Consider the following 14923-nt stretch of genomic DNA (forward strand, 5'->3'; position numbering starts at 1 on the left):
GGAGAAAAAAAGAGTCTGTTGATCTAATTTTTTCCTTCTGTTGTTCCATAGAGAAGGTGTCTGTAAAAAGACCCATATATTGAAGCTGAATAGAACAGGGAAGTTTGCATTGAATGTGGTGGATAACCTGGTGGTGGTTCATCATCAGGATACCGAGGTAGGATGTGGATGCCATGGAAACGTGACTTTAACTTGGGCTTCTAATAGCTAGTGCTGGATTTTTTTGTGCTTGAAAAAGCTTTGAATGTGTTTGTGGTGGGTAAATAGTCATTAAAAAAAAATTTCTTTTGCTTAAGTGCACTAAAACCATCCTTATGTTAAAAGAGTTTGACTTTACAGATATAAATTTGGGGTGTGTGGTTTGATTACCCCCTCTGTGGAGTAGAAGGAAATAATAACTTTTTCATAAAATGATACGTATGAACTTAAATATATAAGATACTGTGATATAGCTATTCGGTTTGGGTTCTTAGATGGTCAAGTGGCATAGTGAAAAGGGTGCTGGACTTAGAATCAAGAAGACCTGAGTTCAAATTCTGCCTCAGATACTTGCCAGCTGTATGACACTGGGCAAAGCACTCAACTGCTATCTGCCTCGTTTTCCTTATCTGTAAAATGTTCATTTTACACAGTCATAACACCAACTCCCAGGGTGCTTGTGAGGATCAAATGAAATAATATCTGTAGAGTGCTTTGCAAACTTTAAAGTGCTGTATAAACGTTGGCGACTATGAAAATGATGAGGGCTGTCATCTCTCATGGGAACACTATGTTTCTGAAACATTAAACTGTGAAGAGAACTCTTCAGATTGAATACACATCTTCAGATTGAATACACATAATGATTATGAAGCAGTCCTGAGCAGGCTTAGCACATTAAGCATGAGTGCTGAGTCCTATTTGGTCATTGACTAATGGGGGGAGGGCTTCAGACACTCGATTTCTTTTTCCCCATTTTCCTCATTTCTAAGATGTGCATGATAATCCCAGTACTTTTTTCTTGCCAAGGATGCTATGAATGATATACAGGACAATGCATTGAGGTCTTCTGAGGACGATGTGTACAAATGCAAGATACATTATTGATGAGAGCAGTGAATAATTAAAATTAAGCCTTTAGATTCTAGTTCCCTATATATTTTATTTTATTTTGCAGGGCAATGATGGTTAAGTGATTTGCTCAGGGTCACACAGCTAGTAAGTGTCAAGTGTCTGAGGCCATATTTGAACTAAGGTCCTCCCGAATCCAGGGCCAGTGCTTTATCTACTGTACCACCTAGCTCCAAGCCTTTAGATTCTAGAAAGACAGCCATCTTCTCTAGTCTATCATATTGTCACTAATTCTTAAATCAGAACCAACTTAATTTGAGGGTAGAATGCTTGTACTCGTGTCAATGGTCTTCAAGCCTCATGGTAATAGTATTCATTGAAGTGTGTCTAGGTGGTGTAGAATAGTACAGGCAGCTTCCAGCTGTATCTATTTTGGTGTCAACAATCTTCTTTTTCCCCTTCCCACTTTAGACATCTGTAATATTCGACATCAAGCTAAGAGGAGAATTTGATGGCACAATTACCCTGCATCACCCTGTGCTTCCAGCTCGATCAATACAGCCCTATCAGATCCCTATGACAGGTAGAATTATTTAAATACTGTAGAGAAGCATTTCATATTTCACCAAAGATTGTGTATGGTTGTATTAGAGCCGATGTTATATGTTTACCTTAATCCCTTCAGGTGCTTAGTCAAGGTGGTAATGTATATTTATACATTGCCAATCTTTTTTTTTTTTTTTTTTACTGGGCAATGGGGGTTAAGTGACCTGCCCAGGGTTACACAGTTAGTAAGTGTAAAGTGTCTGAGGCCGGATTTGAACTCAGGTACTCCTGACTCCAGGGCTGGTGCTCTATCCACTTCGCCACCTAGCTGCCCCATTGCCAATCTTATTAGGTTTGCATGCAAGGGTTTTTTATCCTTCTTTAAAAACATTAGTTCTAGGGGCAGCTAGGTGGCGCAGTGGATAAAGCACTGGCCTTGGATTCAGGAGTACCCGAGTTCAAATCCGGCCTCAGACACTTGACACTTACTAGCTGTGTGACCCTGGGCAGGCCACTTAACCCCCATTGCCCCGCAAAAAACCCCAAAAAACCAACCAAACAAAAACCATCAGTTCTGTATTTGCCAAAGTATAAGGGTCTCTAATGAACCAGGTGAGAATCCTATTGTACTTAGACCATTTATCCCCACTCTCAACTCCTTTTTTCATTTCTTAGTGCCATGGTTTTTTGTTGTTTTTGTTTTTTCTTGTATGGGGCAATGAGGGTTAAGTGACTTGCCCAGGGTCACACAGCTAGTAAGTGTCAAGTGTCTGAGGCTGGATTTGAACTCAGGTCCTCCTGAATCCAGGGCCAGTGCTTCATCCACTGTGCCATTTAGCTTCCCCCTAGTGCTGTGGGGTTTTTTTGTTTGTTTGTTTGTTTTGGTTTTGGTTTGGTTTTTTTTCGGGGCAATGGGGGTTAAGTGACTTGCCCAGGGTCACACAGCTAGTAAGTATTAAGTGTCCGAGGCCGGATTTGAACTCAGGTACTCCTGAATCCAGGGCCAGTGCTTTATCCACTGTGCCACCTAGTTGCCCCCTAGTACTGTGTTTTAAGAGGAATGTTGTGGGGGAAGCTAGGTGGCACAGTGGATAAAGCACTGGCCCTGGATTCAGGAGTACCTGAGTTCAAATCCGGCCTCAGACACTTAATACTTACTAGCTGTGTGACCTTGGGCAAGTCACTTAACCCCAATTGCCTCACTAAAAAAAACACAAAAAACCCCACAAAAAAACCCAAAGAGGAATGTTGTCAAAGCCTGGAGGATGAGGGGACTGGAAACCATTTTTCATGAAGAGCAATGTTGGGGAAAAGTTGGACTTTTTATCTGGAGAAGAGGTAACTAGAGAAGCTTGCTTTCTTTTAAAGATCTCTTTATTTATTTTGTTAAATAGTTCCCAATTATTTGAAAAACATTTTTTTAACATTCATTTAAAAAAAAATTTTGAGTTCCAAATTTTGTCCCACCCTCTGACCCCATCCCCATCTACTGAGGCTAGCAATACATCAGTCATACATGTGAAACCATCTAAAACATTTCCATATTAGCCATGTTGCAAAAGAAAACAAACACACACACACACACACACACACACACACACACACACACCTCCCTTTTCCCTCTACCCCAAATAAGGAAGGTTTAAAAAGTATGCTTCACAGTCCATCAGTTCTCTGCAAAGGTAGATGGCATTTTCAACATGGTCCTTTTAAATTGGAAGCCAGACAACTTTCTTTATATATTCAAAGAACTAACCTATGGAAAGATTGGGCTTCTTACTCTTTTCTTTCTGTAAATGCCACCCTTTGGAGTTATACATCTCCCTTTTGCAAGCAGATTAAATCTCAGGATAGGAAATAACTTCCTAATGATTAGAGCTCTCCACAAGTTGAACAGAATACCTCATTGGAGAATCTTCATTAGGCATAGCTAGGTGGTACATTGGATAGAGTACTGGCCCTGGAGTCAGGAGGACCTGAGTTCAAATCCGGCCTCAGACACTCTGCACTAGCTGTGTGACCCTGGGCAAGTCACTTAACCCCAATTGCCTCACCAAAAAAAAAGAGGGAGAGAGAGTCTTCATTGCTAGAGGTACCCACACTGAGTTGGTTGTCAGAGATATTGCAGATGTATAAGCTATATCATATTGCTTGCCGTCTTGGGTTGGGGGAGAAAAATTTGGAACTCAAAAGCTTTATAAAAATGAATGTTGAAAACTACTTTAAAAATAAAATGCAATTTACAGAATACATCTATATTACAGCAGGGATCCCTGCATCAGGGAAGGGATCAGACTTGGTGGGTGTCGAAGGTTCCTTTTACTGTCTCCATTGTCTTGTGATTCTCCATGTATGGAGTGTCAGACCTTCTTAGGGCCAAGCTGTCTGCTCTCTTTATTGTAGGTGATTCAGCTCTCCACAGCTTCTCAGTTTTCTTGAACACATTTATCCTGCTAGTTGCTTGCATCTTTGGCTAACATCAGAGAGCTTGACTGCACAGTTGGACCAGAAATGGGGGGAGGGGTGGAGTTCTCCTTTCAGGAATTGTCTTTCCCAGTTCCCAGAGACTTGTGTTAATGCTGTAGGAGGAGTAAAACTGCTGCTTTGGGTTCCTTGGCACATTACTGAGCTATAGGAGAAAAGGGCATAAGGAGTGAAGCCAACCCACGGTCATGGGGGCAATTATTTAGATAATTCAGTCCACAGAACTCTCACTTTTCTGTCCAAATCATCAACAATATCTAAACTGGGTTTCTCTGGTTCATTTTCTCAGTCCTCTTCATGTGTTTTATAGGACATGTAAATGCTGCTTTGTTAAGTTTCATATATAGTAAACATACCATAGCAGCTTTGAGCTGTTTTTCTAATGGTACAGAAAAATATGCCTTAATCGGTGCTCATTCTGCTCTGTTCTGCTCACATGTCTTTAACCTTGACTAAGTGCCATTGTGTATTTAGGAACCATGTTTTCAGCTTTTCTGTGTTTTTTCTTTCAAAAATACAGGTCCTGCTTCTGTGACCAGCCAATCTCCTGTTCCCTGTAAACTCTGTATCCTTTGAAAAGAGCAGTTGACCAAGGGACCCTGACCCTGGAAGTGAAGTATTTCTCTTTTTGTCTCTCTGCTTCATCTCCCTGCTTAAATTAGCCAACATATAACCTCCCCAAATGATAGGAATCTTTGTAAAAAGCTTTCATTACAACAAGATGAGGAATCCTCTTTGAGCTCTCAGGTGTGCGGGGGTTGGGGGGGGGGGTGCCTGTTTTTAAACATAGACAAGGGGTAGATGTGTGATAGTTGTTCAGTGACTCAAAAAGCACATACTTAGTGCTTACCATGTACACACTGTGCTAAGTCCTGAGGACATAGATAGAAAATCAACAAGACTGTGTTACCCTGGGCAAGTCACTTAACCCTCATTGCCCTGCAAAAAAAAAGAAGAAGAAAATCAACAGGCCCTGCCCTCAAGGGGCTCGAATTTTAAATGGGAGAGACAACACATCTGGGAGGGTTCCACTCCAAGACAGGTGAAAAGGTGCAGAGGGCCCAAGGGTGCAGTGATTGGCAGGTAGACAGGCCCAGGTCACCTTAGGGTATATCAGTGGGTCAGGTAGCAGCACATGGGGGCCTGTGGATAATAAGACAGCCCAGAAGATTTTAGGGTACCCTTGCACAATAGACACTAAGGCCTGCTGACCGTCTTGGTAGCTCCCTGCTCATCCAAAGACTGTGAACCTCCTCACAGTGGCAGTGAGTGCATCGGGACCTGGCGCACAGCCGCTGGTGAGGGGGGTCAGAAGCAGTGTGCATTCCTTCACTTTTTGGAACTTCCCTTGACATTCAGATTCATCATCCTGGATTGTCTTTCAGCCTGACATCATCATCAGTGCAAGTCAGGGTAGGTCAAAAGGCACAGTCATTCGTTATGATGTGTGTGGATTTGACTCAGACACTTGACACTTACTAGCTGTGTGACTCTGGGCAAGTCACTTAACCCTCATTGCCCCCACAAAAAAAAAAAAGAACAAATGAAAGAAATGTCCAGATCAATCTCTTTACTTACTGTGAAATCTTCATGAGGTTTTTCCAGAGCTACCTTGTTAGAGTCATAGTGGGAGGAGAGATACCAAAACATATTATCTGGGATTAGTGCTATTTGTCAAGGACTTTCTCAAATCTCCAGGCCCTTCCCTGGATAGCGTTCAGTAGGTGATGGGAAACTGAAGCTATGATTGACTGAGTGCTACCCAGCCCCCTTGTTCAGAAAAAGAGTACCAATAGTATACAGAGTATAGAAGCATTCATTCCTACTTAACCTTTCTGCAGTCAACGGGGTTGGGTTTTGCTTGACCTAGTTTTAGGAATTGTCAAAACATTTAGAAGTAGGGGCAGCTAGGTGGCGCAGTAGATAGAGCACCGGCCCTGGAGTCAGGAGTACCTGAGTTCAAATTCGGCCTCAGACACTTAACACTTACTAGCTGTGTGACCCTGGGCAAGTCACTTAACCCCAATTGCCTCACTAAAAAAAAAAAAAAATTTAGAAGTAGGTCATGTATGCTGTGCTAAAGTTTAAGCCCTAAGGTCAATAGGTATTGCCCTGGGCAGCTAGGTGGCACAGTGGATAGAGCACCGGCCTGGAGTCAGGAGTACCTGAGTTCAAATCCGGCCTTAGACACTTAACACTTACTAGCTGTGTGACCCTGGGCAAGTCACTTAACCCCAATTGCCTCACTAAAAAAAAAAAAATAGGTATTGCCCTGAATAACTGAGATAGCTCTTTCAATGAAAAAAACCCAACATGGTAACCATTGTGATTTTGAGGATCTACCACAAGAATTCAGTGAAATCAAGTTGTGTTTGTTGCTTTAGCCCTGGTTCAGATCAAATCATTAAGCCGTTTCTTAAATCTAGGCTACCTCTGGACTCTTCAGGTAAAGCTGCAGCCTGTAGTCAATCTCTTGCTAGATAAAGGAAGGCTGATGGACTTTCTTCTCCAGAGAAAAGACTGCAAGATGGTCATTTTGTCTGTGTGTTCACAGAGTAAGTTTGTGCTTACTAATTTCTTCAAAGGCTTTAAATTCTAGACATAGTACTGCATGATGAGATGCAGGGGTTGGAGACTGAGATGAGCTTGGGGAATAGCAGATAGCCTGATTTGTGCAGAATATTGAAGGGGAGTGTTATCACAAAAGGGAGCCAGGCTGCAGAGGGCTTGCAGGCAGTGAGCAATCCAAGAATTGGGAAAGACAATGAAGTCAGATTTGAATATGGCAGGGAGGGGGATGTTAGTATCATATTCATGTGGGGCAGCTAGATGGCGCAGTGGATAGAGCACTGGCCCTGGAGTCAGGAGTACCTGAGTTCAAATGCAGCCTCACTTAACACTTACTAGCTGTGTGACCCTGGGCAAGTCACTTAACCCCAATTACCTCACTAAAAAAAAAAAAAAAGGTACCATATTCATTAGTCCATTCTTCTCATCCCAGAATTGAGGTCTTTGCCACCTGCCACCCATATTTGGATCCTGGGCCACATTTTTGTACCTTGTCACCCCTTAGCAGTAAAGGCACAGAAGAGACTTCACAGAGTTACTTGGTTTTAGAGTAGTTAAGAAGGAACCAACTAGGATGGTTCTGAAATCAGAAGAGTAAGGGAAGTCTGAATTTGGGTACGTCTGCTGTAGTGAACTCTTATCTGTTGTTCAACTCTAAAACAATAAGACCCTCTCTCTCTCTCTCTCTCTCTCTCTCTCTCTCTCTCTCTCTCTCTCTCATATATATATATATATATATATATATATATTTATTCTCCAATCCCCTTGTGGCAAAGAGAGTGGATAGCTCATCAAGTACACTTGATGAATCTTCTTTGGATTATATTTCAGTTACCCACTCTCTTTGCTATGAGGGGATTGGAGAATTTTAAAATATCATGAGTGTGGCTAGTCTTTAAGATTAGATTTATATTTGTTTGGTTTAAAGAGTTTACATTCTAAAGAATATTTTTATGTATATATGAATGTGCATCTCTTCTAGTGTTAAGTGAATCAGACAGAGGAACATTGCCTGTGATTGCCACTGTTTTTGATAAACTCAATCATGAGTATAAAAAGTACTTGGAAGCCGAGCAGAGTTACACAATGGTAAGTTATTTATACTGTGGTGAAGAGATTTCCCCCATTAAATATGCCCATGTCTCATTTAAATAAAATTCACAAATCAATGCTCTTTAAATATATTTAATCAAGTTTAAATTAATGAAATACAATTATCTTGACTTTTCTGATACTTCTTACATGCCATCTTACTTTATGTAAAAATGTGTGATTCTGTAAAGTCATTCCTGTATCTAAACCAAAGGAGAAGGCCCTGGATTCAGGAGAACCTGAGTTCAAATCCGGCCTCAGATACTTGACACTTACTAGCTGTGTGACCCTGGGCAAGTCATTTAATCCTCATAGCCCCACACCAAAAACAAAAACAAAAAATCTATTCAAAGGAGAAAGCTATTATCAATAATAGTCTGAGGAGGCTAAAACACCCAAGGATTTAAATGAATTCAATCTATTTTGTTTTGAATATGTTTGTGACTTTGTGAATACTATCTTTTACCAAATAAAAGTTGTAACAAAAAATTAAATTATTTTTGTCCACCAAACTGGAGAGTTATGAGCCTGGCCCAGCATAGATCCTTGAAATTAAAGTGGATCTCATTTTATTTAGTAACCTCTCCACTTCTAGATTTCTTATGTAGTTATCTATTATTCTGATTTTATAGAACATAAAGCTGAAATTTTGATTCTTTTATCATAGTGTGCCTCTATCTTCCAAGGCCAAAATGGATGGATATTAGAAAAATTAGAAAATAAATGATCACATTTTCCCTCACTCCTATTTTCAGTTGATAATCTATTAAAATAAAGGGGTGAGGGCAGGGAATGGTCAGTGCTAAGGTGCAAGACATAGTATCACGTGAGAAACCGGAAGGCCATAGGGGGAAAATATATATATGTATGTATATGTATATATATATATATATATAAAATATAGACTATAGAATAAAGGGAAGGGGGTAGTAATTGGTATAATGACTGAAAATGTCGGTTGGGTAGAGATGATGAAAAGCTCTAAAGGCCAAACAGAGTGTTGTAGATTTGATCTTAGGGGAATTTATTGAGCATAGGGAGGTGACACAGTCAGATCTGCATTTTCAGAAAGCTGTGTGGCTTGGAGAGAGTGGGCAAGAGGCCGGGTAAGAGGTGCTGAGGGAACTAGGGTCGGAACTGTTCAAGCAGAGACAGATGTGAGACCAGTCCTGGAAACAAATGACAAGAGGTGACATCTGATCAGGTATATGTAGGGTGAAGGAGAGTGACACAGGATAATGCTAGAATTGTAAACCTGGACAGAAATAGGGAAATTTGAGATGGGGGGGGGGGGCGGGGAGCAGGATTGAGTTCTTTTCCAGACACATACATATGGGATATTAATTTTGAAATCTCTAATAGGCAGCTGGAGATGTGCAAATGGAGCTCAAAATAGATCTGGGAAATATATATATAGGGATAATTGAACCCATGGGAGAGCTGATGAGGTGACCAAGCAAGAGAATGGAAGAGGGCCCAATACAGAGCCTTAGGGTACACTCACTGTTATCAGGGGAATGATGTGGATAATGAGCTAGCAAAGCCATCATGGGGGTAGGAGAAGAGAGCAGATGTTAGCTCAGATAATAGCTCCCCAATATGAATTTTTCAGTGGTTTCATTAGAATTCCTAGTCCCAGAATCTTTTCAGAGAGAGAATATACATGATAGCAAATACACAAAATTGATGAACTCCAAGATCAGGTGGTGGCCACCTAAAAGAAAGAACTCAGAGATCAAATTGTCACATTGTTGGCCAGTGTTACCAGTAGCCACTGTGCTGGAGGAATGTGGGAGAGCCAGGGTGGTCCTCATTAAAGGGTCAGATCAGAGCACTTCCATGGAACCTAGCTAGAGGAACAGACAGCTGAGCTCCAGTGAGGGCAAGGCTGAGGAGGGGTGAGTGGGTGTCCTCTTCAGAGTTTTGGAAGGCCTGTGCTGAGGTGCCACCACACAGGTGGCATTAGTAGGAGGGAAAGAGACCATTGGAGACCTGAACAGCTTCAGGCTGGGAATGGGTTTATTCCACACTAATATTAACTACCCAGAAGTGAAGGACCACAGTGAAATCTTCAGGTTTAGGGATGTTGCCACTGAGGCAATTATTCAGTCTATAGATTGCGATTGTAAAACAATTGAGAACTTATAATCAGCCCTTGAAAATCTGCCTCACTATTTAATGTCTTACATCCATCCCCACCTCCTAGTCTTGCTGCCTAGAACAAACAAGTCTCACCTGACTATTGCAATAGCCTCCTAAAACAGGTCCTTCCCACCCTCTCCCTCCTCTGACTATCCTTCCCACTTACACCTGTTTACTTTTTTTAATCTCTACTTCTGGTCCTGCTTTGGCTCAGAGTACTTAAGCAGTTCCTCATTGCCTACATAGGGAATAGGGATTGGACTTGTGATTTTATTGGCACAGAGTACTCTCAGGTCAGGGAGACCCCTCTCCTGGTGGAGGTTAGCACCTTCTCTGCTTTGAGTTACCTGGAGTAATGAGCAGTTAAAGTAACTTGTCCAGGATCATAGAATCAGTATGCTTCAAAAGCAAGATTGGAATTCTGCTCTGACAGCTTCAAGGCCAGCTGTCTCCTGTGTCTTGTTGCTTACCCACAAAATACAAAGATGTGCCTGGAGGGGCAGCTAGGTGGCGCAGTGGATAGAGCACCGGCCCTGGATTCAGGAGGACCTGAGTTCAAATGCGGCCTCAGACACTTAACACTTACTAGCTGTGTGACCCTGGGCAAGTCACGTAACCCCAATTGCCTCACAAAAAAAAAAAAATGTACCTGGTATTCCAGGTCTTCCACTCTAGCCCTAACCCACCTTCCCAACCTCACCTCACACCCTTACCATGTGTAAACTTGATGGTCATCTTTCACAAAGCTTTCCCTGATCCAGTCAGTACCGAATGACCTTACCCCCTAGGACCTCCCACTTTTCCTACAGTATTTTTCTGATAGTCCTGTCATATTAAGAGACCTGATTGAGGGCAGGAAATCTTAGCTACGTTTTGGACCTAAGGCTTCATTTCAGGAGACATAGTTAGTGTTGCTTTTTGAAATCTGATATAGAGCTGGGAGGGACCTTCAGAGGTCACCTATCTAGTTTGGCCCTCTCTTGTGAGGGAGCAGTTCCAGGGAAGCTCAGTGATTCACTCAGTGTCCCCCAGTCAGGAGGTATTGATGGGAGGAGGACGGAAGCCTAGCAGGCACATCCTGACTCCAGCCTTCTTCCCACTCCACCAGGCTGCCCCCAGTCATAGGGCCCCCAGCATATTCTCTTTGTCTTTGCATCTTGAGCTTATTGTGGGTAGGGTCTCTTGCTTTGATTAGTGGGCTGGTTACAAACTCTTCTTTTCCTTCTACTTTAGGTAGTAGAAACAGGGCAGAGCCGCAGCAATCCCCTTTTAAAGAGACCTGTTCGGACCCAAGCTGTTATTGATCAGTCTGATATGTACACTCATGTTCTTTCAGTATTCACAGAAAAGAAGGTTGGTACATAAATTTTTTATTTAGTCTGTCCTTTGCTCAGGAAATAGTATTCCCAGAAATAAAAGAATTAAGGAAGCAGGTCAATTTGGTAATATAATGTTTCCAGTACCTTCAGTTAATCACAAGAGAGCATTTGGAGTGGTTTCCATATACAGGGTGATTTAGCAGAAATAGGTCTCCTCACAAAAAGGTCACTTGTGTTGACCCACTCTTTGGTGGGGTGAGGGGAATGGAGTCCTGGTCAATAATCTTGAGTAGCAAAACCCAGATCTGAATTGTTAGACTCCAGTAAAGAAGATGACGCTATTAATTCCCTCCTTATTTTATATTGATCCAGACCTATAATTTTACAGCTCCTCCCATAGTTCTATTAACATGAAATCCACTCTAGTAAATTTTTGTTCTTTTTTCTTTACAGGAGATACCTCATAAGTTTGTGATAGCAGTCCTAATGGAATATATTCGCTCTCTTAACCAGTTTCAGATCCCTGTTCAGGTATTTTTGAAGCAATATTTATTGCCAAATTAAATATATAGATTTTTTTATAACTTTAAGTGCCACAATTAAAAATTAAGACTGTTAGTCTTAAACAGTCCTTTTATCCCTTCTGGGTGTACTAAAGGAGCAAGAATGCTAAGACCACTTTCCTAAAAAGAGCAGGGCCTTCTCTCCGGCCTCAGTCTGTTCTTTTGTAGTCAGTCATTGTCTCGTGCAAGGCAAGCTGCTGTCTCTCCCCTCCTCCCCAGGGAGAACAGCCCCTGACCTCTTTCTCTTCCTCAGCATTACCTACATGAACTCGTCATCAAGACACTGGTTCAACACAACCTCTTTTACATGCTCCATCAGTTCCTGCAGTACCACGTCCTCAGTGACTCAAAGCCTTTGGTAGGTGTCCTGTAACCTAATGACTTTGTTGTTAACTTTTGATTTCAACTATTTCTTAGTCACATTTGTGTTTAAGTTGAAAATTATCTGAAAAACTTTCTTCCAGGCCTGTCTGTTGCTGTCCCTAGAGAGTATTTATCCCCCTGCTCATCAGTTGTCTCTGGACATGCTGAAGGTAAGGGTGATTGATAGTGTGGTTGAAGATTACAGCCAGGAATAAAGATCTGCTTGCATTTCTGCTGCCTCTTTTCTCCTTTCAGAGGCTTTCCACTGCCAACGATGAAATAGTAGAAGTTCTTCTTTCTAAGCACCAGGTGTTAGCTGCCCTAAGGTTTATCCGAGGTATTGGGGGACATGACAACATCTCTGCTCGAAAGTTTCTAGATGCTGCAAAACAAACTGAAGATAATATGCTTTTCTATACCATATTCCGCTTTTTTGAACAACGAAATCAGCGTTTACGAGGGAGCCCAAATTTCACACCAGGTAAGAGTAATGAAAAGCAACAGAAAATGAACAAATTCCTTTGGGAACTCACTGTTTGAGAAATTATATATACACTATATCTCTTTTTTTTTTTTAAACGGGCCAATGGGGGTTAAGTGACTTGCCCAGGGTCACACAGCTAGTAAGTGTCAAGTGTCTGAGGCCGGATTTGAACTCAGGGACTCCTGAATCCAGGGCCGGTGTTTTATCCACTTTGCCACCTAGCCACCCCTACACTGTATCTCTTAACAAAAGAAAAAAGGCCTCCTTGAAAATTAATTAGTAGCCAAGTTTTAGTCCCATTCTCTTGTGAGATAAGTCTCCATCTAATAAATCTATCTAAGGCTTAGCCAGTGATTCACTTAAAAAAATTATTTTAATCCAATAAAGTAAAAGCTTATGGAACCAGTTGTAAGGAGAATTGAATAATGGATTTTTTTTTTAATGGGCCCAAGAAATTCAGCTAAACTAATATTAGCATCTCTACCAGTTATACCAAACACGAACTTCAAGAAGATGGTTAGAACGGTATATTGTGGGGTGGTCTGTTTCCTTAGTTCTGATTGATTGCTCCAACTTCAGCCTGTTTCCTTTAGTTCCTCAGTGGTACTCAGTAGTAAACAGCTTCTCTGTACACAGAGCTGAAAACTCTCTTCCCTTAGGCCCTTCAACATTTCTGACTCATAGCTTTTACCTTGGTTCACAAGCCTATGAACCTGTGATCAGTAACATTCTAGGTTAACTTCTGAAAATCAACTGTTAAGCCTTCACTATTCTCTTTTACTTGCAAGTCAAGGCAGAAAATTAAAAGTAAGCGTGCTTTTTTGGTAGTGACAGGTTAGTCGTACATTTCTCCTTTCCTCTCCAAATAGAAAGAAGGATTATCTACTTACCTAGTTGTTTCTATTGACAAAGTTTTTCTATTAAGTAGTTGTGAAGTTACATTGAACATACTAGTGTCTTGTACAGAAAAGGAAGCTCAAAGCTTAAGAAAAACATAGCATTTTATTAAAGAAAATAAGTTAAAACCCCTCATACATACGTACCAACTGTAAGTGTTCATTCTAGTGTCATTTTCCCCCATCTATTTTTAATTTGTGAAATCCCTCCAAATAGTGACCTAACAGTATTTTTTTTTCCCTTTACAGGAGAACACTGTGATGAACATGTTGCTTTTTTCAAACAGGTTTTTGGAGACCAAGCTCTAATGAAGCCTACAACTTTTTGAAGTCATTTGCTAGTTTTTACAAAAATTGTACAAAGTTAATTTATTGCATTAATAAAGCTCTTTGAACTACAAAATGTTATAAAGTGTATATATGTATGTGTATGTACACATATATATACAATATTCTGGAAGGTTACTAAAAATATGGTACAGAATTTGTATGAATGGCTTTTTCCCTAAAAGTAGAGGGAGACAAACTTGCATTGATTTGTTTTTTCTTTAAAAAAAAAAAAGTGGCAGTGAGCAGTCTATTCTCATACCCACCAATATTGGCCATCCCTTTTGGCTTGCTGAGAAGTTAGATATTTCTTCTAGCTTCTCCAAAATGTCTTAGTGTCCTACTGATGCGTCAGATTTAGTAATGGTGCTTCACAAGTCCACGTTGAGCATTCCTGAGTTTCCAATCCACATCTGAAGCTGTTGGTGTGAAATGGTGGTGATGTTCAGTGATGTCAGTTCCCAGAACACCATACACCATGATGTCCCACACTAAACCACATGACCTTTCTCAGCCACCCAGAGGGCTAGAAGTTGAGGAGCCGTTCTCGTTCCGTGCCTCTGTTTCGTTCTTGAGCAGCTTGACTTCTAGCTTTATTTACTGATGGCCCTATAGAGGGGAAGGAAAATATGTTACAGTTACTGGGCTGTCAGCCGAGTCTGTTTCTTCTTGGAAAGTAGAACCATTTTAATAATATGAGCTAAGTGCTATTATTATCCCCATTTTACAGATGAGGAAAGTGAAGCAAAAAGAGGTGAAGTCACTTGCCCAGGATCACACAGCTAGTAAGTGTCTTGAGGCCAAATCTGAACTTGGGCCTGGAATGCTAAGGCCACAGGGTTCTGAGTTGACTAATTTCATCTCTTGTTCTGAACCTGGACTTTAACTCCCTGGTTACTAGGCAGCTGAACATAACTTAACAGAAGGTGAAGAAGAACATGTCAGTAGAAGCTAACTTGTCTTCTAGCCCCATTTTAGTCTTTAGGAAAATGCTATCAAGTAAAACTAGTAATCTTCCTTTTCATCCTCTTCAGTCATGCTTTGCTGAGGCTGGTTCACACAGTGAATTGGTCCAAACTCAGTTGACTC

General features: G+C 41.2%; 2 protein-coding genes across 4 annotated transcripts in view; one reads left to right on the forward strand and one right to left on the reverse strand.

Annotated features, from left to right (window-relative positions):
• RMC1 (regulator of MON1-CCZ1) overlaps window positions 1–13904 on the forward strand; it is a 30974-nt gene extending 17070 nt beyond the window's left edge. For both annotated transcript variants that reach the window (XM_043988380.1, XM_043988388.1), the window contains 12 exons: window positions 52–157; window positions 1522–1633; window positions 4601–4645; window positions 5440–5493; window positions 6507–6635; window positions 7631–7737; window positions 11116–11235; window positions 11655–11732; window positions 12018–12122; window positions 12229–12297; window positions 12383–12608; window positions 13757–13904. In XM_043988380.1, coding sequence (XP_043844315.1) covers window positions 52–157; window positions 1522–1633; window positions 4601–4645; window positions 5440–5493; window positions 6507–6635; window positions 7631–7737; window positions 11116–11235; window positions 11655–11732; window positions 12018–12122; window positions 12229–12297; window positions 12383–12608; window positions 13757–13836 — 1231 coding nt within the window. In that variant the 3' untranslated portion in view covers window positions 13837–13904. The remainder of the gene's footprint in view (window positions 1–51; window positions 158–1521; window positions 1634–4600; window positions 4646–5439; window positions 5494–6506; window positions 6636–7630; window positions 7738–11115; window positions 11236–11654; window positions 11733–12017; window positions 12123–12228; window positions 12298–12382; window positions 12609–13756) is intronic.
• A 391-nt stretch (window positions 13905–14295) lies between these two features.
• Window positions 14296–14923, reverse strand: part of NPC1 (NPC intracellular cholesterol transporter 1) — a 61234-nt gene continuing 60606 nt past the window's right edge. For both annotated transcript variants that reach the window (XM_043988370.1, XM_043988362.1), the window contains exon 25: window positions 14296–14443. In XM_043988370.1, coding sequence (XP_043844305.1) covers window positions 14361–14443 — 83 coding nt within the window. In that variant the 3' untranslated portion in view covers window positions 14296–14360. The remainder of the gene's footprint in view (window positions 14444–14923) is intronic.

This window comes from Dromiciops gliroides, chromosome 1 (genome assembly GCF_019393635.1).
Source record: "Dromiciops gliroides isolate mDroGli1 chromosome 1, mDroGli1.pri, whole genome shotgun sequence".
NCBI lineage: Eukaryota > Metazoa > Chordata > Mammalia > Microbiotheria > Microbiotheriidae > Dromiciops > Dromiciops gliroides.